General features: G+C 38.2%; 1 protein-coding gene across 1 annotated transcript in view; it reads right to left on the bottom strand.

Moving 5' to 3' along the window:
- LOC124795954 (dynein axonemal heavy chain 6) overlaps window positions 1-26,875 on the bottom strand; it is a 1,096,896-nt gene that overhangs the window by 732,370 nt on the left and 337,651 nt on the right. Inside the window, exon 22 of the mRNA XM_047260034.1 lies at window positions 23,361-23,507. Within this exon, the coding sequence (XP_047115990.1) occupies window positions 23,361-23,507 (147 nt within the window). The remainder of the gene's footprint in view (window positions 1-23,360; window positions 23,508-26,875) is intronic.

Here is a 26,875-nt window from a genome sequence, read left to right as displayed (position 1 = left end):
TTCTGGTTTGTTTCAAACATGTTCAGAATACACTGTCATCAGAACCTTTATTGCTAGTAAGGTTTTATGAATTCACACAACACGTGTCTACTGAATCTTCTACAAAGCCAGGCTCATTGGAACATTTAAACAAAAGGAGTAGCATAGCATTAAAAATGTTTGCAGTGAAGCTAACCAAGAGTTACCGAGTGTGATGACAGATTGACTGCAGCCTAACTTGCCTTCTGTTCTTAAACAATATGACATGAAATATGTCTTCAGGAGTGATAAAAGTGGCATATTTTACTGATTCTTATTCAGTTAAAATTAATCAATGCAAGTGACATTTGAGTTTGATGGGGAAAATACTTTAATGAGATAATTATAGAATGGATAGGATGTACTTTGGATGGATCTGAAAAGCAATCCTTACTTGTCACAAGTTTAAAACCATGGTGTTTTAAAAATGCAAGGATATTTCCAGTTAAATATACTGTGTACACGAAGGCATGGATGGTGGCTGCTATGTTCATTGAATGGATTCTCAAATTCAATAAGCAATTTTTATAAGAAAATGTTATGTGGCAGTTGTTGCTAAACACCTAACAAAGTCTGGTATTAAATTAAAAGCTGTTATGATTATAATTTTGCATTCAAATAACACAAGTGTTTTATAACCATGTGATCAAGGTAGTATACAAACCTTGAAATTTCAATACTGAAAGTAACTGTTCCAAAAACTTTTAATTCAATCAAAGCACTCTGTTAGCTGCACTGGAAATTGAACAGGGTGTCCCAGGAAGAATGGCCAATGTACCCATTATCCCAACTGATTTACCCATTCATTTTAAGTGAATTCAGTTCTCAATATAGATTTTGTTTCCAATGACAATAAAGAATGTTCAAGGTTACAGAGGTGAACAGATGAGGTGGTGTGAGGGTTACAGACAGAGAAGAAAAAGGCAAAAAGATTCTAAGTAACATATCTTAAGATCTATGAGCACTTCTTCATCGCTGATACTCTGAAGTCTCTACAACAATAAAAATCAATCAATCAATCAAACAAATCTTTTCTACTTACATATTTTGGGAAGTGGTAGTATGGACCAAAACAAGAAAAAAACTGTCTAGCAAACATGGGCTTTGAAATGTGTACCTTTAGAGCTATAAGCCTTGTTCAGTAGAAGAGATGTGTTTCACAGTAGCAAAGATGAAGAAATGCTCACAGCTGTTAAAGGATGCATCTTAAAGTCCATGTTAATTAGGCTTTTTTGCCTCAGATGATTGTCCCTGTCATATATCTGAATTCTGACCATTCCTCCTGTCATAGCCTATATTCCTACACAGAATGTGGTGATGTCAGAGATTACTGAATACTAATGTTGATGGTGTTGAGACAGCAACCAGCCACAAAAGGTACCTTTTGAATAAAGGAACTTAAAATAAATTTGTGGCTGGTTGCTGTCTCAACACCATCAACATTCATTTTCAAATAACAGTCATGGTCTCCAAACATGTCATCATATGACAAAATTGCATTACTGGAAACTGTTTTCCTCATGAAGGATTGTCTAAAGTTGCAGATTCTTCAGCAGCTCAAAAATAGGTGGATACTGAAAGACAACTAAGCTCTAATCAATGTTTGGGAGAGTGGCTACATTGTTAGACAGTGATACAACATCACTGGACGAACATTACAATGAGGTAACGTAAGTCATGGGATGCCACTTAATATCAAGTCAGATCTCCTTTTCTCCAGGGTAGTGCAGCAACTCAACAAGGCATGGACTCAACAAGTTGTTCAAAGTGCCCTGCAGAAATACTGAGCCATGCTGCCTCTATAGAAATCCATATTCATGAAAGTGTTGCTGGTGCAGGATTTTCTACATGAACTAATGTCTCAGTCATGTCCTATAAATATTCAATAGGATTCATGCCAGGCAATCTGGGTGGCCAAATAATTTGCTCAAATTCTCCAGAATGTTCTTCAGACCAATCACAAATAATTGTGGCACAGTTACATGGCACATTGTCATTCATAAAAATTCCATTATTCTTTGGGAAGATGAAGTACATGAATGGCTGCAAATGGCCTTCAAGTAGCCAAACATAATCATTTCTAGTCAATGATTGATTCAGTTTGACTGAAGGACCCAGCCAAGTCCATGTAAATACAGATCACACCATTATTAAGCCACCACCAGTTTGCACCATGCCTTGTGGACAACTTGGGTCTATGGCTTCATGGGAGCAAATTACACCCGAACACTACCATCAGCTCTTACCAACTGAAATTGGGACTCATCTGACCAGGCCATGGTTTTCCAGCCATCGTAGGTCTAACCACGATTGTCACAAGCCCAGAAGAGGTTCTGCAAATGATGTCATGCTGTTAGAAATGGCACCTGTGACCATCATCTGCTTGCATAACCCATTAATGGAAAATTTTGCCGCACTGCCCTTATGCCACACTGTCCTAATGGATACATTCATTGTACATCCCACATTGATATCTGTGGTTATTTCGCATACTGTTGCTGGTCTGTTGGCACTGACAACTCTACTCAAACACCGCTGCTCTTGGTCGTTAAGTAAAGGCTGTCAGTCACTGCATTGTCCATGGTGAGAGGTTATGTCTCAGATTTGGTATTCTTGGCATACTCTTGACACTGTGGTTCTCAGAATATTGAATTGCCTAACAATTTCTGAAACAGAATGTCCCAAGCATCTAGGTCCAACTATCATTTTGCATCCAAAGTCTGTCAATTCCTGTTGTGTGACCATAATCATGTCAGAACTCTTTTCACATGAATCATCTGGGTAGAAACGACCACTCTGCCAATGCACTGCCCTTTTTACCTTTGATACTATCATTGTCTATATAAGTGCATACCGCTATCCCATGACTTTTTTTCACCTCAGTGTAAGACAGACAAATAAATTTTTAAGAACATTCAGAGCTAAAAAGATTGCAACAATGTACATGATGATGATAATTCAGGTAATGAAATCAACACTGTAGTTTCTGTCCACATTATATTATAAATGTGGAACATCATGAGAATATGCACAGCTATTTAGACGTATGTCTAAATGGTGGAATAAATGAGACACTTGACAATGTTGAAAATTTCATGCAGATAAAGACATTGGAAAAAACAATAAGGAATTTTTCCGAAAAACAATAATATCTATACTACTACACAAAGGCAACATCCTTTTTAATGTTGTCACCCAGAAATGTTATTTACAAAAGAACAGAAAGAGTGGGAGAAGCTGACAGCGGGAAAGATCAGTTTTCATTCCAGAGATATGTTGTAACATACAATGTAATACAACTTATCTTAGAAGATAGGTTAAGGAGAAATAAACTTGCTGCTATAGCATTTGCAGACTTAGAAGAAGCATTTTACAACGCTGAATAGAACACACTCTTCCTAATTCTGAAAGAATCAGGGGTAAAACACTGAAAGCAAAAGGCTATTCACAACTTGTAGAGAAGCCAAAATGCAGTTATAAGAGTCAAAGAGCATGTAAGGAAAACAATGGTTGAGAAGGAACTGAGACAGGGTTGTAGCCTGTTACCAATGTTATTCAAGCTGTAGACTGAGCTAGCAGCAAAGGTAAAAAAAGAAAAACTTGGTGAAGGAATTAAAAATTCAGGGAGAAGAAGCAAAAAATTTGAGATTTGCCAATGACACTGTCATTCTATCAGAAACAGTAAAGGACTTAGGAGGGCAGTTGAATGGATGGACAGTGTCTTGAAAAGGGGATATATAATCAACGTCAAAAAAAGTACAGCAAGGGTAATGGAATGTAGTCAAATTAGGCATTGCTTGGGAAATTAGCTTACGGTAGATAATGTTACCCTGGAAGTAGTAGATGAGTTTTGCTATTTGGGCTGTAAAATGCAAGTAACTGATGATGGGTGATGTACGAAGGATATAAAATGTGGACTAGCAATGGCAAAATAAGTGTTTCTGAAGAACAGGAATTTGTTAACATTGAATACAGTTTTAAACAATGGAAACTCCATGTTGGAATGTTATCAATGTAGGGAAAGATAGATTACTATAAACCATGAATATAATATGTTAAGTTGCATATAGGCATAATCAAAAGAATATAATGAATATAATATGTTAAGTTGCATATAGGCATAATCAGAAGACACTTACACAAAAACTTACTGTCACAGTCTTTATCAGAAAAAGAAAAAGAATCACACACCATTCATTCACACAAGCAAGCACACCTTATGCATACATGACCACCAGCTCCGGCAGCTCAGAACAGAAGGCAGTCTCTTTCTTTCCTTGAAGGCTGGGCTCAAAATCTTATGTGTAAGTGTATTTTAATTGTGCCTGTCTCCAATGAAATGTTTCATATTTACAATAAGTAGCAATCTATCTTTTCCTACACTGTTGAATAAAGATTTAAGTATTAGGAAATCTTTTCTGAAGGTGTTTATCTGGAGTGTAGTCTTCTGTGGAAGGGAAATATGGATGATGTACAGTTCAGACAAGAAAAGAATAGAAGCATTTGAAATGTGGTGCTAGAATGCTGAAGATTAGATGGGTAGATCATGTAACTAATTGAGGAGGTACTGAATAGAATTCTGGAGAAAAAAAAATTTGTGGCACAACTTGACAGAAAGATGGGAACAGTTGATAGGTCGCATTTTGAGACATCAACTTAATAATTGAGATAAGGGTGTGTGTGTGTGGGGGGGGGGGGGGGGGGGGGGGGGGGGGGGGGAAGAGACCAAGAGATAAATGTGGTAGACAAATTCAAAAAGATGTAGATTGCAGGGGGGGAATGAACATTTGGACAGACATAGGTTATCTATTTAATAGGGAAACAATGGAAATATTGTTGTAATAGGGAAACATTGTTAGCAAAATCTTAAGACCTTCTTGACAGATTTATTTAGAATTTTTATGCAATTCTCTGATGAACATTTAGACAGACACAGGCTATATAATGTATTTTTCTAAATGCATTGATAAGTTCTTGTTGATTTACTTCAACTTTTTACATGATACTCTAATAAACATTAGACAGACATGGGATACACTTTTTTTAAGCAACATGTTTAGATTTTCTGCTAAAACCAATTGCAAGGAAGGAAATGCTGTGCTGTTAAAATGTATGGTTTAGTTTCCTTTCTGGCAGTCAGTTTGAACTATGATATCAGAGCATTTAACCACAATCCCATCCATTCACATATTAAGAATATGCAAAGTACTGTCACTGAAGCTATTAACATCACAGTTACATTAGTTCAAGAGGTCTCCCTCATAAGCTGAATACCAAATTATTATCCCAAGCAATTTACCCATTCATTTTAAGCAAATTCAGTTCTCAATCTAGGTTCTGTTTTGAATAACAATAAACAATGGTCAAGCTCAGAGAGAGGGAGGAAGAGAAGCAAATAGAAAGGCAGGGAGAGGGTGGGGGAGGAGGAATTGGAGGGCAGGAGGACATGAACAGAACTGGGGGTAGAAGGTGATGGGCATAGAGAGGGGTGAGGAGGAGAGGAGATGGACAGAGAGAAGTATGAGGAGGAGATTAGTATGTATATCCAGTTCAATACATATTTAGCTATTGTTAAAAATTGCCATGTTTGCTAATTATACTACATGTGGACTTTCAATATATGGTATTTATCTCCAAGGGTAAATTTTAGCAAGAAATTGATTTACTCTCTGTAATTAACGCTGACAGGTTTTAAAATACAGTCTCCCACTCCCCCCCTCCATGTTCTTGTTCAGCAAGATCTTCCTCTAAGATGAAAAAATATTTCAGTCCGTGTACCAATGGTAAATGTTTTTCAGTGTATTTCTATAGCATAAGGTAGTGTAAGAATTTTTTATAGTAAATTCTTACATTTACTACTCAACAGATAACATTTACTGTCAATAATTCGCTTACCTTTAATAATAATAGGGATATTCAGACGGAATACTAGGAGGAAAAAGACTACTGTGAACAGCATTCTAGAGAATCTTACTTACACATGGAAAACAATGAAATATATACTTGTAAAACTATCGCAATAAGGTTAATACTAAATTGGAATTAATAAACAAAAATTCACTAACTCTCAAGTGAGATAATGCCCTACCTATGTTAAAGAACTCTCTCTTAAGGCTTTAGTAATTGTTTGACAAGTTGTTGCCCAGTGAAATGTGACTTTGCTGTTCTGTGGCTGGACTCAGAGCAGACAACATGTTATCTTCTGATCTGTCACCCTGATGCTATCTGGATACTTTTTACCCCAATTATTTTCTTGGATTATCTTGATACACTGGATTGCTATGCACTGCCACCAACTCATGCTGTGTGATGTCCTGTCTGTCTTTCAACTGTTTTTCTGGGACATCGTCAGTGTTGGCTGTGTCTCTTGATCTCTGCCTTCAAAAACAACACAAAGCCATGACACCAAAGCATAAGTGAGGTGCTTCACAGCAGGTGGAGACACTCAATTGCCATTGTAGCCTGGTGACATTTGGTACTCATGGGTCTCGTACAGAAGTTTACATCCATCAAATGAGCACATCCACAGTGGAAAGTTTTGTAGACACTATCTATCGAAACAATGTTTTTACATGATCATGTTTCATCTGATTGGGAGGAAGAGGTGGAGCGTGCTTTTCTGGACGAACAACATGTTCTGCCATACCTTGGAGACTGGTAACTGGGTGTGGGGTACTGGGTTACATGTGGGCAAGCAGATCAGTGAAACTTTTCTACACAAAATAATCATGTCTCACCAAGGGGAATAATTCCTATCAATTCAACACCTTAATCTCATTGTATCATTCAGACTAATTGATATCATCTATGTGATCTAGGCCCTTGACCAGCAAAGCTCTGCTTTTTGCTGTAGCACCTACATATCTATTCCTAAATCCTTCTCAAGTCAATAAACCATCTACTTGCATGCTGATATCTACCTCACAGATTGGTTCACAAAAACGCACTCACTCAAAAGCAATAGCTCTATGTTGACAGTCATCATAGACTGCTGACAAATTTCTAATCTACAATAATAAAAGTAAATGACAACACAGTTCAGTATTTATTCAAATCACTTTCCAAAGAGGGGTGTAATGATTCTGAGATTCCCCTCATTCTTGGTCTTCTTAAAAGTAAACTTAACTTGCACCTATCTCCCACACTGTCAGAATGCTTCTGAACTTCTTGGACTGTATGAATGCTTTTGTCCACAGTTCAAAGCATTGGGCTGTTGGGGATAGATAAACTGAAGCTATCAGACTTGGAATGTCTATTGGATCTCTTCAGTTTTTGGAAGGCTTGACTGTAATGCAGTCTTCTGGTCTGTCTCTATTATTACTTCTACTAACCACAACTCACAAAACTGCTAACTCACATGCCTCTGTGGCTGAGGTGCTCAACCTGGGGGGTAAGCCGGTTCGAATCTGAGTGGTGAAAAAGATTTTCACTGCCAGTATTAGACCAGCAGGGGAGAGGGAGGTGCTAACATAAAGTTTCTGATCACCAGATTACACACCACTGTCCTGTTTTAAATACCAAACCTCTCCAGATTGTTTCATGAAGTGATGGCATGTGATACTGTTGATGGTGATACACCCGTTGAATAGGGACATTAAGCTTGGCAGCCCCCTTCATGCTATTCGCAAGGAGTAGGCTATGCGCCAGCACTGAGTTTCACCCTCTCCTTTCTATAATAATCATCATATAACACAAATATTACACTATACTCCACAAACACACACACACACACACACACACACACACACACACACACACACACACACATATATGCACACACACATTAGAAATATTGTAATGGAGCATGTTTTAAACAAATAAACAAACAAATCTGCTAGCTCTTCTTGCATTTAAGATAAGCTGATTTTTTTTGCAGTACTGTGCAGAAAAAGTGACAATTACTTCAACACCAAAAGTGACCAGCATTATTCCTTATAATGGTTGTGTTATAACATCTCACACAAAAACAACACAGATGTTCAACTATCACACCGGTGGCCATTACCGATAATTCTGTGATGGTCTGCATTCCTTTCTATTCTGACATTCAAGGCATTCAATTAAAAAGCTTTGTTCAATGAAACATAACACCTGAGGAATTTTCAAATGCAATCTTATGATAAAATAGATATGTCAAAAATAAAAAGGAAACATTAATTTATTGGCATTTTCTGTGATCTCCAGTGGTCTACTATTTCACAGAATTCTAATATGTAAACTAAAAGGTCATTAAAGCAGTGCACTTTCAATGATGGTATCACATCTTAACAACAGAAAACAGAGGATCATATAAACCCATGATATGGGAGGAATAAGTCTAAATTCAGAGTTCAAGAAAAGTTTTATGTCCTACAAGATCCTGTAATTGGCTCACTACTGTTCATCACCCTTTTTTTTGGTCATCAGTCTACTGACTGGTTTGATGCGGCCCACCACGAATTCCTTTCCTGTGCTAACCTCTTCATCTCAGAGTAGCACTTGCAACCTACGTCCTCAATTATTTGCTTGACGTATTCCAATCTCTGTCTTCCTCTACAGTTTTTGCCCTCTACAGCTCCCTCTAGTACCATAGAAGTCATTCCCTCATGTCTTAGCAGATGTCCTATCACCCTGTCCCTTCTCCTTATCAGTGTTTTCCACATATTCCTTTCCTCTCCGATACCGCGGAGAACCTCCTCAGTCCTTACCTTATCAGTCCACCTAATTTTCAACATTCGTCTATAGCACCACATCTCAAATGCTTCGATTCTCTTCTGTTCCGGTTTTCCCACAGTCCATGTTTCACTACCATACAATGCTGTACTCCAGACGTAAATCGTCAGAAATTTCTTCCTCAAATTAAGGCCAGTATTTGATATTAGTAGACTTCTCTTGGCCAGAAATGCCTTTTTTGCCACAGCGAGTCTGCTTTTGATGTCCTCCTTGCTCTGTCCGTCATTGGTTATTTTACTGCCTAGGTAGCAGAATTCCTTAACTTCATTGACTTCGTGACCATCAATTATGATGTTAAGTTTCTCGCTGTTCTCATTTCTACTACTTCTCATTACCTTCGTCTTTCTCCAATTTACTTTCAAACCATACTGTGTACTCATTAGACTGTTCATTCCGCTCAGCAGATCATTTAATTCTTCTTCACTTTTACTCAGGATAGCAATGTCATCTGCGAATCATATCATTGATATCCTTTCACCTTGTATTTTAATTCCACTCCTGAACCTTTCTTTTATTTCCATCATTGCTTCCTCGATGTACAGATTGAAGAGTAGGGGCGAAAGGCTACAGCCTTGTCTTACACCCTTCTTAATACGAGCACTTCATTTTTGATCGTCCACTCTTATTACTCCCTCTTGGTTGTTGTACATATTGTATATGACCCGTCTCTCCCTATAGCTTACCCCTAAATTTTTCAGAATCTCGAACAGCTTGCACCATTTTATATTGTCGAACGCTTTTTCCAGGTCGACAAATCCTATGAAAGTGTCTTGATTTTTCTTTAGCCTTGCTTCCATTATTAGCCATAACGTCAGAATTGCCTCTCTCGTCCCTTTACTTTTCCTAAAGCCAAACTGATCATCACCTAGCGCATTCTCAATTTTCTTTTCCATTCTTCTGGATATTATTCTTGTAAGCAGCTTCGATGCATGAGCTGTTAAGCTGATTGTGCGATAATTCTCGCACTTGTCAGCCCTTGCCGTCTTCAGAATTGTGTGGATGATGCTTTTCCGAAAGTCAGATGGTATATCGCCAGACTCATATATTCTACACACCAACGTGAATAGTCGTTTTGTTGCCACTTCCCCCAATGATTTTAGAAATTCTGATGGAATGTTATCTATCCCTTCTGCCTTATTTGACCGTAAGTCCTCCAAAGCTCTTTTAAATTCTGATTCTAATACTAGATCCCCTATCTCTTCTAAATCGACTCCTGTTTCTTCTTCTATCACATCAGACCAATCTTCACCCTCATAGAGGCTTTCAATGTATTCTTTCCACCTATCTGCTCTCTCCTCTGCATTTAACAGTGGAATTCCCGTTGCACTCTTAATGTTACCACCGTTGCTTTTAATGTCACCAAAGGTTGTTTTGACTTTCCTGTATGCTGAGTCTGTCCTTCCGACAATCATATCTTTTTCGATGTCTTCAGATTTTTCCTGCAGCCATTTCGTCTTACAAGGGGAGGCCGCCAATTGTGAAATTCAGATTCGATTCATACCGCGCATAATAAAAGCTCATGGCCAGAGGTGTAATGTGGCAAAGCACCAAGATGCACTTCTCAGCCGTTATCGAGAAAATCGAGTTAAAAGAAACCGTTGCGGTCAAATACTCTCTACGATTAATAATTGTGTACAGCGTCGTGGCGCAGCGGTACGTGCTGGTGTATATATATATATATATAGTTACCTTAGGCCCCCTACAAAACCTTTCACCAGACTCCATCAACCTCCTGACCCCACCGACACCGCGCACCCCTACCTTCTACCTTCTTCCTAAAATTCACAAACCCAATCATCCCGGCCACCCCATTGTAGCTGGTTACCAAGCCCCCACAGAACGTATCTCTGCCTATCTAGATCAACACCTTCAACCCATTACGTGCAGTCTCCCATCCTTCATCAAAGACACCAACCACTTTCTCGAACGCCTGGAATCCTTACCCAATCCGTTACCCCCAGAAACCATCCTTGTAACCGTTGATGCCACTTCCTTATACACAAATATCCCGCACGTCCAGGGCCTCGCAGCGATGGAGCACTTCCTTTCACGCCGATCACCTGCCACCCTACCTAAAACCTCTTTCCTCATTACCTTAGCCAGCTTCATCCTGACCCTCAACTTCTTCACTTTTGAAGGCCAGACATAACAACAATTAAAGGGAACAGCCATGGGTACCAGGATGGCCCCTTCGTACGCCAACCTATTCATGGGCCGCTTAGAGGAAGCCTTCTTGGTTACCCAGGCCTGCCAACCCAAAGTTTGGTAAAGATTTATTGATGACATCTTCATGATCTGGACTCACAGTGAAGAACTCCAGAATTTCCTCTCCAACCTCAACTCCTTTGGTTCCATCAGATTCACCTGGTCCTACTCCAAATCCCATGCCACTTTCCTTGATGTTGACCTCCACCTGTCCAATGGCCAGCTTCACACGTCCGTCCACATCAAACCCACCGACAAGCAACAGTACCTCCATTACGACAGCTGCCACCCATTCCACATCAAACGGTCCCTTCCCTACAGCCTAGGTCTTCGTGGCAAACGAATCTGCTCCAGTCTGGAATCCCTGAAGCATTACACCAACAACCTGACAACAGCTTTCGCATCCCGCAACTACCCTCCCGACCTGGTACAGAAGCAAATAACCAGAGCCACTTCCTCATCCTCTCAAACCCAGAACCTCCCACAGAAGAACCACAAAAGTGCCCCACTTGTGACAGGATACTTTCCGGGACTGGATCAGATTCTGAATGTGGCTCTCCAGCAGGGATACGACTTCCTCAAATCCTGCCCTGAAATGAGATCCATCCTTCATGAAATCCTCCCCACTCCACCAAGAGTGTTTTTCCGCCGTCCACCTAACCTTCGTAACCTCTTAGTTCGTCCCTATGAAATCCCCAAACCACACAGGCAGACAGTGTTTGTTGATAATGAGGATCACCCTGTGGCTAAACATGCCTTGGTGCACGGCCAGCACATCTTGGCACAGTGTTACACCGTCCGGGTTATCTGGATACTTCCCACTAACACCAACCTATCCGAACTCCGGAGATGGGAACTTGCTCTTCAATATATCCTCTCTTCCCATTATCCACCAGTCCTCAATCTCCGCTAATTTCAAGTTGCTGCCACTCATACCTCACCTGTCATTCAACAACATCTTTGCCTCTGCACTTCTGCCTCGACTGACATCTCTGCCCAAACTCTTTGTCTTTAAATATGTCTGCTTGTGACTGTGGATGTGTGGATGGATATGTGTGTGTGTGTGCGAGTGTATACCCGTCCTTTTTTCCCCCTAAGGTAAGTCTTTCCGCTCCCGGGATTGGAATGACTCCTTACCCTCTCCCTTAAAACCCACATCCTTTCGTCTTTCCCTCTTCTTCCCTCTTTCCTGATGAAGCAACAGTTTGTTGCGAAAGCTTGAATTTTGTGTGTATGTTTGTGTTTGTTTGTGTGTCTGTCGATGTGCCAGCACTTTCATTTGGTAAGTCACACCATCTTTGTATATATATATATATATATATATATATATATATATATATATATATATATATATATATATATATATAAAAAAAAAAACAAAGATGAGGTGACTTACCGAACGAAAGCGCTGGCAGGTCGATAGACACACAAACAAACACAAACATACACACATATATATATTTTCCCGGCAAGCAGTTGCAACAATTATGCATATAGTAAGTTGTTGAAAGTCGTTTGTCGTGGAAAAACTGGCGACTTCAAACATCATTATGTTTTCCGCAAACAAAGTTGTATTTCACAAATGTTATTAATTGTCTTCATAATGTTAAACACGTATAGTTAACGGAAGACGTAGAAACGATATTCCGAAACGAATACGTATAGCGTAAGTCAAACGTTCGAATTAGAATAGAGACCCCACGAACACAAATTTCCTGTGGCAGGTATGAAATATAAACTCCGTTACTCGCTCGTTACACTTGAATGACAGATGTTGAATTGGCCGAAACGAGCCACCGCATAACAGCGTAGTTGCCTGCTAACTTCGAAAGAAGGTAGATGCGGTCCCTAGAGCAACTTATAACATTGTCGAAAATCAGTGCGGACGGGAGAGCTTTGGTACACCCTGTAAAAGAAAACGGAGAAATGGAGGCGGTACAATTGGAGAGCGATCCACCTTCACCAACATGCATAAGCAATTATATATATATATATATATATATATATATATATATATATATATATATATATATATATATATATATATATATATATATATATATATATATATATATATATATATATATATATATATATATTTGAATTACGAAAAACTAATAATAAAAAAAAAATTGCATGGCGCGAGATTCGATCCGGCGACCTTCGGATTACGAACCCGAGCGCTTACCGCTGCGCCACGACGCTGTAGAAAATTATTAATCGTCGAGAGTATTTCACCGCAATGGTTTCTTAACTGTCAATTTTCTCGACAACGGCTGAGAAGTGCGTCTTGGTGCTTTGCCACATTACACCTCTGGCCATGAGCTTTTATTATGTGCTGTATGAATCGAATCTGAATTTCAGAATTGGCGGCCTCCCCTTGTTAGCTTCCCTGCACTTCCTATTTATTTCATTCCTCAGCGACTTGTATTTCTGTATTCCTGATTTTCCCGGAACATGTTTGTACTTCCTCCTTTCATCAATCAACTGAAGTATTTCTTCTGTTACCCGCGGTTTCTTCGCAGCTACCTTCTTTGTACCTATGTTTTTCTTCCCAACTTCTGTAATGGCCCTTTTTAGAGATGTCTATTCCTTTTCAACTGTACTGCCTACTGCGCTATTCCTTATTGCTGTATCTATAGCGTCAGAGAACTTCAAACGTATCTCGTCATTCCTTAGTACTTCCGTATCCCACTTCTTTGCGTATTGATACTTCCTGACTAATGTCTTGAACTTCAGCCTACTCTTCATCACTACTATATTGTGATCTGAGTCTATATCTGCTCCTGGGTACGCCTTACAATCCAGTATCTGATTTCGGAATCTCTGTCTGACCATGATGTAATCTAATTGAAATCTTCCCGTATCTCCTGGCCTTTTCCAAGTATACCTCCTCCTCTTGTGATTCTTGAACAGGGTATTCGCTATTACTAGCTGAAACTTGTTACAGAACTCAATTAGTCTTTCTCCTCTTTCATTCCTTGTCCCAAGCCCATATTCACCTGTAACCTTTTCTTCTACTCCTTCCCCTACAACTGCATTCCAGTCGCCCATGACTATTAGATTTTCATCCCCCTTTACATACTGCATTACCCTTTCAATATCCTCATACACTTTCTCTATCTGTTCATCTTCAGCTTGCGACGTCGGCATGTATACCTGAACTATCGTTGTCGGTGTTGGTCTGCTGTCGATTCTGATTAGAACAACCCGGTCACTGAACTGTTCACAGTAACATACCCTCTGCCCTACCTTCCTATTCATAACGAATCCTACACCTGTTATACCATTTTCTGCTGCTGTTGATATTACCCGATACTCATCTGACCAGAAATCCTTGACTTCCTTCCATTTCACTTCACTGACCCCTACTACATCTAGTTTGAGCCTTTGCATTTCCCTTTTCAGATTTTCTAGTTTCCCTACCACGTTCAAGCTTCTGACATTCCATGCCCCGACTCGTAGAACGTTATCCTTTCGTAGATTATTCAATCTTTTTCTCATGGTAACCTCCCCCTTGGCAGTCCCCTCCCAGAGATCCGAATGGGGGACTATTCCTGAATCTTTTGCCAATGGAGAGATCATCATGACACTTCTTCAATTACAGGCCATATGTCCTGTGGATACACGTTACGTGTCTTTAATGCAGTGGTTTCCATTGCCTTCTGCATCCTCATGTCATTGATCATTGCTGATTCTTCCGCCTTTAGGGGCAATTTCCCACCCCTAGGACAAGAGAGTGCCCTGAACCCCTATCCGCTCCTCCGCCCTCTTTGACAAGGCCGTTGGCAAAATGAGGCTGACTTCTTATGCCGGAAGCCTTCGGCCGCCAATGCTGATTATTTATCAAAATTTAGGCAGTGGCGGGGATCGAACCCGAGACCGAAGACGTTTTGATTATGAATCAAAGACGCTACCCCTAGACCACGGTGACCCTATATAAAAGATTTATCTGATGCATTGGAGTACTCTTCAGGAACTGCGATGTTTATTGATGATATTATTTTAGAGTTCAATTGGTGAAAGCAATGTAAAAGGCTTACAACAGATGACATAATTTACTTTAATTCTTAATCTTACAAAAATCTCAGATACCATTATCAATTCTCAGTTTTCCACATCCACTGAAAGCCACTTGTCTTTCCTCTCTCCCATCCCTAAATAATTATTTGCCCACATATCTTTCCCTTCCCATGTGCCAAAATTCCTTTCTGTCCCCTTGACAACCCGTACACCAGGGCAACTGCTTGTAAATTATCATTGTCACAGTGGACCTATGAGTGTGCATTTTTTGTGTGTGTGTGTGTGTGTGTGTGTGTGTGTGTGTGTGTGTGTGTGTGTGTGTGTGTGTGCATATGTGTGATAGAAGGAAGGGGGAGCGGTGGTGGGTTCTAAGATGTTTTGTGTGACTAGAGGCTGCTCATGTGTCTACAGGTCATTAGTGGCTGCCTCCTCTTTTGATCTTTAGTGGTTCTACCTTGGAATTTCACTGTGATGACATTTGACATATTTTCTACATTGTTTTAGTTACATGAACTTGCAGGTTGTTATAGTGACAGCAGGATGGTAAATACTGGTGCCTCACTTACTGATTTTGTTTAGTGTTCTATACAATATATCTCAATCTTTGTAAATGTTTAAATTCCAAACTCTGTATGAAAATTCAGTGAACAACCAAATGGGTCATAGATTGCTGAATGGAAGAGTCTCAGCCTTTTTTAATCCAGGTTAACACTAACAGTTATGAAGAGTTTCATGGTTACTCTCAAATAATGTGCGGGCAACATAAAAGGACCATTCAAAATTGTGATGACTGTGGGTGAGTCTAGTATACTTATAAAGAGCCAAACTCATCCCAGCCTAACACAGCCAATAGATGAATGGAACATGCCTAAAAAACAATCTAACCCTTAATCTTACAAAGACCCATATAACAATATTATGAAAAGGTAAGTTGCTACTCACCATATAGCAGAAACGCTGAATCACAGATAGGCACAATTGAAAGGCTGTCACAAGTGTGTGTGTGGTTTGAGTGTGTGCGTGTGTGTGTCTGTCATCTATTTTTGACAAAGCCCTTACTGGCTGAAAGCTGTATTTGTGACAGTGTTTTTATTGTGCCTATCTGCGACTCAGCATCTCCGCTATACAGTGAGCAGAACTTTCCTTTTCATAATATTGTTAAAGATCCATATTAAGCAGTTTCAAAGATATCAAAATAATTTACAGGTACTGGAATTAGGGCTCAATGAGCACACACTGGATCAGACTCAGTGGATGAAGTTATTAGGCATACATATGAATAATAAACTGAAGTGGCTCCAGTACAGGAGTAAGATAACTCAAAAGCTCAATTCTGGCAGGTTTGCTCTCAGAAAATTCTTCCACTGTAGATGGGATTCCTAGCATACCTTCACTCAGTGCTGTTTCATTGCATACTCTTCTGGGAGAATGCAACTAAAATTAAACAAGTATTTGTTCAATTGAAGTGCGTAATAAGAATACCTTGAAAGTCCATAATCGAATATCTTGCAGATGTATCTTCAGGGCCCTAGATATTCTTACACTTACATGCCTATATGTAAACTCCGAAGTTTTATTTAAGGTTAATAAAAAGAGGGAATATAGGATGAACAGTGCAGTTTACAATCACAACAGTAACAATAATTTCAACATAGATTATGCAACCCTGTCTAGGGTTCAGTAAATGTCTACAAGAAGTTATCAGAAGATATAGGCAGTAAACTGAAAATGTCCAGATAATAACTCATTAGAGGGTCCTTTTATTACCTATCAAATTATCCAAACTCAGTGAAAATTCTCAATGACTCCAATGTTTATAATAAACAGATACTGACTTTGCAAGTTCCATACTGTGAAAACTTTTGACACTATCAAACTAGATTTGTTGAAAAGAAAATTACATTCCACTGTTGTAAAAAAAAAAAAATATTATCACTTATGCACAGAATTTTTAAATAATAATAATATAGCTATGTTTGTAGAGTAATGTAATAAACTTATACTGCTGGCTGTATATGAAGATTCATGTAAGTTTTGTGACACTTCATGTGTATCTCAGTTATACTACTTATATTTGTGAGTTTCCAGTACATTTATGAGAAAATTGCTTTTCATCGTGATAAAAGAACAGGTGATGAAAACAGAGTATATATACTTAACTGATTTTTCTTATGTATAAAATAGATGAAACAAAGTCCGAAGTACTGAAGACAGTGCTGCAGGAATTAGCCCAACAGCTACACAGGAAATCAGTATAATATTGGAATCTTTTAAAAATAGGAAAATCCCATGGTTAGATAAAATGAATTTGGAGCTGCTCAAATATGGTACATGATTTTTAAATTCAGGCACTTACATTTAATTAACCTCTGTTGAGAAAGGATAATAATTTACAAAGGAAGGAGAAAAGATAAACTAATCTCAGTTTTCAAAGAAAGTGATAGAAGATCTTGTAATAACTACTGTGGAATAAGTCTGCTACATGTTGGGTATAAAATGTATCCTAAAATAGTACTAGAAACAATGGGCTTAGATTAACAGCGCACTCTCTTTTACTGGAAGAACAATGTAGCTCCAGAAAATAGAGATATTGCTTAGATATTACAGATATTTGAAAAGAGAAGAGAATTTAAAACCTTCATCACCTTCACTGATTACATTTAAGCTCCTGATATGGAAGATTGAGAGCACTTATGGAGCATAATGAAATATACTGGATACCCCAAGCACTTTATGCAAGTTATCCAGTATACGTATGGGAAAACAAAAATTGTTTTAGGTATAGGCATAACTTTAAAAGCAAGAAATTATAACACCTGCACCCTGGGATAAAACTGAATAACAATATGTACAGTCAATGAAACAAAACTTTTCATGTCTTGATAAGCTTGGGTACCTTACACTGTGTGCAGCTCATACCAGTAATGCAGCAAACAATGGCAATGGTGTCTGTACCATGTAACATACTTTTAGCAGTGTATTTGTTCCCTTATTATTGTAACAATTTTACTTACAGACTTTTTAATTTTATTTTCTATGATTGTATATAATTACCACATATTGTTTTGTATATGCATTATAATATGAGGGTTGGACCACATTTTCTTTCTTCAACAATTCTTACTTGAACATATTGAGAATTACACAGACAAAAGAATGGTATTTTATCTACACATCCTACTTTTTCACATAATCTTTAAGCTGTTCTATGGTCTTTCTCCAGCACAAAACACGAGCATGTATGGCCTGTCAGTACCAACCCTTGTCCTGGTAGTAGAGCCAGTGCTCCGCTGTGCGAATCACCTCCTCATGGTCCTCAAAATGTCTTCCATGAATGGCATCCTTTAATGGCCCAAACAAGTGAAAGTCTGAGGGGGCTAGGTCAGGGCTGTAGGGTGGATGGGGTAACACTGTCCAACCCTGTTTTTGGATGTGTTCAGCAGTCCTCAGAATTGCGTGGGGCCAAAAGTTGTCAAGTTGCACCAAAACTTCTAATGGGTTGCTGTGATGCTGAAGTCGCTGGAAGCATGTCTTGAGTTTTGTTAATGAGTTGACATATGATTCTGAATTAATGGTACTGCCTCTTGGCATCACATAAATGAAAATCACATCTTAACAGTCCCAGAACATGGTGATTATGACCTTACCTGCAAAAGCAGGTCCTTTTAAATTTTTTCTTCTATGAGGAGTGGGAATGGTGTCATTCCATTGACTGTCATGTTGTTTCAGGCTCAAAATGATGAACCTGGGTTTCACCACCTGTCACAATCTGGGACAGACAAGAAGGCCTTGCCCTAAGCTTCAAAATGTTGCAAAAAATCAAAACAAATATTATTCTGTGCAATGTGAGATCCACTGTTAGACACCGTGGGACCAATTTGCACACACTTATGAATATCAAAAAGTGCAGATAACTGCATCCATGTTTTCTTTGCTGATTGAGAAATGAAGCACCAACTACCAAGTTGTAATGTGTCTGTCCTTACAAATGACAACATCAGCTTGCTGCAGCTTGTCTGGTGTGATAGCCATGGATGGTTTGCCCGAGTGCTGCAAATCATGGAGCTCCATTGAACCACCTTCTGATGACCTCACCCTCTGTGCCCAGTGACTAACTGTACTTCTGTCAACAGTAGATGCTCCATAGACTTTGCACAAGCATTTGTGCATATTCCCCACAGCTTCTTTCTCTGCAGTGAGAAATTCAATGATTGCACATTGCTTAGAATGTACATAACCTAAAGATGCTGTTTTGAAACTGTCTTGCAGCTACGCTATCTATTGGAGGTAATGAAAAGTTGATGTACTCACTCAGGAGACTTCAAATAATACATATGCAACATTTTGCAATAGTAGCATTGTTTTTGTATGAGAAAAAAATAAGTGGTGCATTACTTTCTAGGTAACCTCTGCACTTACTTTTATCTGTTTGAAACACTGAGTTGCTTTTGCCATGAATAAACAAATAATAGCAAATCTATATAGTTATGTGGTAGCAACAGGGCAGCATTTGAGGCTGTGGAACCTCACTGAAGTAATGAGGGTTTTCATTCCCCAAATACCATACCATTTCTTGCACTGTATTGTTTGTTGATGATATGCAAGCATGATATAAATATAACAGAGATGTGCCAAACATGATAACTCACTGTGCAACAGATGGGTATATGACAAACAGTCATTTACTGACAAGATGTCTCAGCATATGCTGGGCACATGAGAGTGCCCTGGCACCCATTCAGTAAGATGGTTTCATTGCACATGAAGCAGCACCCACATACAGCATTCACATTCTCTATGCCCAGAAATGGATAAAATGGTGACATAAGACAGGGATAGCAAGTTGGCATCAAGGGTCAGGCTTAGGAAAGATGGTAATGCCTCAGCAGGACACTGTGCTAAGTGACACCTGTTTTGAACACAGAGTCCTGAATGGAACCCATTTCCTGGTAGCCTGCAAACCATTCACAATTGCTAATGGGTTGCTGATGTTAGAGTCCATGATGCTAGTAATAAAGAGACCCTATCTCATGATCACAAACATTGTAGGCTTGTCTCCAATGAGCTGAATGTAGACCATGACTGTCACCACATCATCTTTTCATATGAGTCAATATTTAGCTCAGTGAATGAGAGACTGGTGATGGTTTACAGGCCACTGGAAGCACAGTCTGTGGCACAACACTCCCAAGTTGGCCACATCACAGTCTCATGCTGGGAGTGCTTGCCATCAGATGGAGCAGGGACACTTCATTGAAAGTATAGTTATCTCGCTGTTGATCACTATGTGCACATCATGAAAGATACTATGGTGCCAAATGTGAGGGTCCACTATCCCAATGGAGTGATCCACTTATAGGAGAACCACTCACCAGTTTACATGAATTGAATCGTTTCGCAACAGGCTGATGTCGACCTGATCAGCTTGTGGGTTTGAATGCTAGACTCGAATCCCACTGAAAATTTATGGGCCAAAATGAAGCATCACATGAAATTATGTTGGCCAACACCAGCCCCATGCTCATCCAATCAACTATGGGACCTAGTGCTGGATATGTGGGAGAGGCTCTGGTTGATGAGAAATATTACCAGAGGCTGACCTCACCATATGAGGTATACAATTAATGCCAATGGGCAGTGGACTTCATACTGGCCTTATCCCTGACGTGAAACTTTCACATCATCTCACATTAATACACTTTACACTAAACATTTGATGCAGCTGTATGTTTATTAACTGGAAACCTATTTGAAATCATTGTGCTTGAAATTTTATAGATTGGATTCATGTTACTTAACAATTAAAACATGTAAATTAAGAAATAAGTCAATGTGAATTTATATGGAAATGGTCCTAATATAGGGCAGCCAGGCAAATCACTTAATATTTACCAATATAGAAACAAGTAAACTCTGAAATAACTATATTCTCTTCCTTATTGCCTCTACAAAATTTTCTGTATTTATTGTGCACAAGTAACTACAGCCAAGGCTTACAAAATCGCCCTTTCAAGTAAACATTCTTCAGGAACCCAAGAGTAGTTTTCCTTCCACAGTGCCCATTTCTCTATGTTGAGTCTTCAGAGAAGTAATCACTGTAGAACATGCATCCAGTGTACTCTTCTGCAGACTGCACTCTGTAGCATTGTCCTCAATTAAATTTGTAGGAGACCCTTAATGACTGGAAGATTATGCTTCCTGTGTTTTACAATCTTTCTTTTTCAAGAACAAAACTTTTGATTCTGTCTCCTTTGATTCCGATACAGTTTTCTTCTCTTTGAAATATTCCAAATGTTCCCTGTTTGGAGATGATGTTAGCTACTTAGCAGATTCAGAACATGCTGATTTCACTCGAGCTGGTGGTTCTTGATGTGGTTTGCCGATTTTGGAGCTGTGAAATTATTATTAAAATTCTTATAATTTTGTAGGGTGTACTGCTTTTTATCTGCTGCTGCCACCAGCACTGTGTTCCTTCATGTCCACTGTAACTTGGTTTTTACACCAAGAATGACCAATACTAACACTATGTTTCAGAATATTTATTTTATATCACGTCATAATTATTATGTTACATTGACAAAACTCAAAAATACTGAGATGCTTACAACACTGACACACATCTCTTAAGACACTGATGTAAAATGCCAACATGGCTGCCCCTTTATATATAATTCCAAACAATACTCGGTATTGTTATAAACAGTTTTTTAATAAAATTACAATTAAAATTGTTGCTTCAAAATTAATGAAATATTTCAACAGTTGCACTGGCTCTTATAGAGCAAATACATATATGGATTTTCAAGCATTTAACATTTTAGGAGTGCGCAAATACTCAAAATATGAAATATTAACAATACTTTTACTATTTTTATAAAATGCAAAAGATACATGGTTCGGAAAATGTTCCTGCCAATTACCGGACCTATACACTTCAATACAATTATAATTTAGAAACCAGTTTCATTGTAATAATTATTCAAGCACAGGTCCACCTTTTGTTTACATGAGTGATTTCTGTTTATTTCAAATTGGATTGAAAAATATGTGTTTTAAATGGGTTCAATGGGCTGCTACATCTCAGAGCTAGCCAGTCACCATATGGGCTCACATTTACACCATTGTTTGCGTCTAATTTGCCCAACTCCTGGTGAACTGCAAAGTCGTTGCCTCTAAGTATACACCTGTTATGTGGGAAGAGTTTCATTTTTCGAAGGCTGTTTATAGCATATTCCATAGTTACTGCCTCGAGAAAGGTGCTCCAAACTATCTCATAATCAAAAATGAGGTTATTACTTGTCCTGGGTTATTTGAGCACCAGATTTATATTTCTTGGGGATAATGCATTTTTAATGGTTCCATGAATTCCACACAAGAGGATGCACTTTACGACTGGAATGGGGTGATAAACGGATGATGCAGACATGGTTGTCTTATGCTTTGTCTATCACAAAAATGTGATATGATGCCCATCAAGTATTAGCACAACAGGATTGTCACCAAATGGGTTCACAAGGTTCACAAAACTGTCAGTCCACTTAGTAAAAATATGAGCCCAATTACAGCTACTACGGTGGCAAGTTAAAGTTATCCTAATATGAGAAAGTGTGTCCTAATTTGCGATTCTGACCTGTATTAGGATACTCACGGTATTGCGAATTAGGATAAGCCATCTCACTCTAAAAATCTCGCCTCATAGTTTTGTAGCTCAGTTTTAAGGACACTTCATTATGGAGAATGAAAGAGTATTTAGTGAAGACCATATTTGTATGACTATTTCTGCAACAGGTACCCAATTTCAAATATTAAAGCCCTACAAGCATATACATTCCAAAAACATCAAGTTCAACACATTTAAAATCACAGATTCTCCACTATGTCCAGCTCCATAATGATCCTACTGCCACTGCTCTATGCATGAGGTACCGTGCAAAGCAAGTTCTGATGCTCCCCAACAGGGATGAGCACTTATTTTAATCAGAACCTAGCTGACTCATAATAGTGAACTCTCCCATAATACACACCTTTCCTCTATATTCAAAATCATTTCCAGTAATGTTAGTATCTTCCAGGTAAATTAAAAACAGTCTCAAATCAAAAATTAGTTATTTAATTAAATTCTAATTGCAGTGAGGCAAAGTGTAGTGCATTCCATCATCTGACTTGCTTAGCTACATTCCTACAGACCACCGAAATCACTTGCAAATTATGGAGAAACAAACTATAATTCCATTTGAAAACCATATTATATACTTGTCCTGTTGATTCAAAGATCATGGAGTTTTGTACATGCTTGTCTCTTTCAGATCGATGTACATGTCCACATAGATTTTGGTTAATAATGTCTGGCAGAATTTAAGTATCTTACTCAGACATGTTATGTATTGCATCATTGCTCTTACCTGTGCTGGATGGGAAACCACCCAAACTTCTCTTTCATTATTGTTGTGGTCACCAATAGCAAATTTCATTCGCTTTCTAAGTGTGAGGAACATGTATTCTTCAACTTTCCCTAACCAATCTTCAACATTTCCTCTTGCATATAAACCCTGGAAATAAAGCATTTAATAGTTAAATTATAAAGATGCAATCATTATAAGTCACCAAGTCCAGATGTGACGAGAGTTAATATGTAGTGGACAGTCTAGGCTAAGTTAACTATTTCATATGATGTGTTACAAATGCATTGCATAAAATGTATCATGATAGGAAAAAAAATTTTCAAAATTCACTTTCAAAATTATATTCTGTAATTTTGTGAATACATTGTCTCCCAGATTGCACAGAGACATATTTTGTTAACATTTCTTTTGTGTATATCAACATTCATTCAAGGTAGGATACCTCAACAATAAAAGGTTTGCATTACAAAGGGTTGGGAGTATTTCTGCAGTTGTGATGGTGATATTCAGTCCAAAGGCTTGTGAAATACAGCTCTTTACACTATTCTATCCTGCTCAAGCCTCTTCATCTCTGAATAATTACTACAACCTACATTTATTTGAATCTGCTTACTGTATTTACGCCTAGGTCTCACTCATAAAGTTTTCACTTTTTACAAAAAGGGGGGCTGCCTCATGTCTTTCCATCACCAAACTGAGGCAAAGAACTAGATCAGGGCCAGCATGATGATGTTTCTCTTCTGCTCATAGCTTGCCAATGTGTCAGTTTCATGTAACCAACGAGATTCAGAAAAGAGGCAATGAAATTCTAGCACTGAAAGTGAATATTTGACTGTTTTCAAACAATGGAAGATCCTGGATGGAATGTAACAATACCAGAGAAGGAAAGTTGCTACTCACAATATAGCAGAGATGCTGAGTCATGAAAGGCACAATAAAAAGATTCACACAAACATTGCTTTCGGTCACTAAGGCCTTTGTCAGCAGTAGACACACAGACACACACGCACGCACACACACGCAAATGCAACTTGCACACCCGTCTGCTGTCTCAGCGAGCTGAAACTACACTCAGTACTGCATGAGTGTGTGTGCATGTGTGCATGTGTGTATGTGTGCTACTGCTGACAAAGGTCTTAATGGCCAAAAGCTATGTTTGTGTGAATCTTTTAATTGTGCCTATCGCTACTCAGCATCTCCGCTATATGGCGAGTAGCAACTTTCCTTCTCTGGTATTGCTGCATAGAAATGAACAGCAATTACATTTATAATTTTGGTTGTCACAAATATTTGTCATTTTTTCTGAATATGTCATGAATTACCAGGTTCTTGTTAGCTTAGAATGCAACAATATGGCTTAAAGTGTTGAGTGAAATGAGCAGCAACTAAATTTTTAATCTTAGTTGTCACAAATATTTGACTGTTTCCTCCAAATTTGTTACAACTTCTGAGGTTATAGTATATTGACGTGAGAATATGACAATATTCCATTGTGTTTTTCTTAGTAACAAACCATCTGTCTGCTGATCTCTTGTTAGCTGTGTAAAACCACCATGTCACACTCCCCCTTTTGTTACTACATACCTCCAGAGATTGTGGATCACATTGCTGCTCCAAAACATTTAAGTATGTCACTTGCCTTTACTGACTACTCTACAATGCCTCAGGAAGTATCTTATCAACCAATCCCTTTTTTTATTCAAGTTATGCCACAAATATCTTTTCACCCCAAGTAGTCAGTGTTGAACTTCCACCCCCCATTTTTCAGCCAGTATAACAATGCAGTACATTGACACCAAGGACTATCAACAAAGAAATAAAGCAGGTGAATGTCACAAGGTTACAGACAGACAGACTTGAAAGAACTTAGAGCAGAACAAACAACATAATACATGCAACTGTTTCCAGTAAAATAAAGTTAATTTGTTTGATCAGAGCATTAGAAGATTGAAAAACAAGACAGATGGGATTTCTGTGTACCTAGAGGTTGTGGAAAATTCTAAAGTGATGGATGGTTTGTGCCCCTCTTAACACCGTGTAAACATGGTGATGGAGAAGTTCAATATCAGGGATTATAGCTTTGCATCATTTTCATGCAGAGTTAACATGGAAAAAGGTGGAGTTGCAACATACACAAAAGCTAGATACAAATTCTAAAAAATTGATACAAATAATTTTTGTGTTGATCAGAACCTAGAAGCATGTGCCTGTGAATTATTACTGCAGAATACTTCTCTTGTAACTGTAACAGTCTTTCATCTATTTATGAGAAATTTTGATGCATTACTGAAGTACCTGTCAGACAAGAAGAAATGGTTAATAGTTCGCGGAGATTTCAATGTTGATTTCTTAAAAGATACAAACAGAAAAAACGAACTAGAACTGTTATTTAGGTGCTTCAATATGATTTCAGTAGCCAACTCATTTATAGAAGATAGTAGCACACTGACTGATAATATTTTTATAGACAGTGCTCAGACCAAAACAATTAATGTACACTCAACTATCTGATCATGATACAAAATTGATGGAAGGAAACAATATGGCACCTAATAATCCTGAGGTAGGTTCATACAAAGTAGTGAGGTTTATTAATGAGCACAGGATACAATGTAATTGTAGTAAGTTAAAAGGAGTGTTACGGAATGAGTAATAAACAAAGAGAAATGCTAATATTCAATTTATTCCACAGCAACTTTGTATCAACATCAGAAAGCCACTTTCTTAAAAAATAATCCACAAGATCCATTAAACAAACAAGTAAGCTGTAGTATTTTAAGGAAAGTCATTAAAATGCCTGAAGTATATATTCCCTGACAAAAACGAATAATGCAGATCAAAACTACATGGTATATTATCAAATGGGAGACAGAACAGACAATCACAGTACAAGACACTGAAACAATTAAACTACATGACAATAAAGTCACTGATAATTCATAAATTTCAAATTCTTTAAACAAACACTTTCAAAATGTAACAGCAAAAATAGGATTAAATGGATCAGTTAAAGAGGCAAAAAAACACATTAAAAATGTCATTCCACAAGACTTTAGAAGTAGCACCAGCATCCTTCATTGAATTTAATACACTTATAAAATTTTTAAAAAGCAAAACATTGTGTAGTGTTGACAGGATTTCAAACAGAATTCTGAAAAGTTGCTCCCCCTAATTAAGTAATGTTCTTAGTGATATATCATTGGCATAAACAATTTCTACAGATGGGTTAAAACACACAGTTGTTAAACTTCTTGAAGAGAAATTAACAATTATTTTCCAGTTTCCTTACTGGCATATTTTTCAAAAACATAATGTACTTAATAATGGCCTCACCATTAAGTGGAAAGAATATACTTAGTATATCTCAGTTTGCATTCCAGAAGGGTTGCTTAACTAAGAATGCTATTTATGTATTCAATCATCAAATAGTACAAGTCTTAAATAATAAAATATCACCAGTTGGTATTTTTTGTGATCTTTCCAAGGTGTTTGATTACACAGATTACGTTACTCTT

Source organism: Schistocerca piceifrons, chromosome 4 (assembly GCF_021461385.2).
Source record: "Schistocerca piceifrons isolate TAMUIC-IGC-003096 chromosome 4, iqSchPice1.1, whole genome shotgun sequence".
Classification (NCBI taxonomy): domain Eukaryota; kingdom Metazoa; phylum Arthropoda; class Insecta; order Orthoptera; family Acrididae; genus Schistocerca; species Schistocerca piceifrons.
This window is presented reverse-complemented; position numbering and strand designations above follow the sequence as displayed.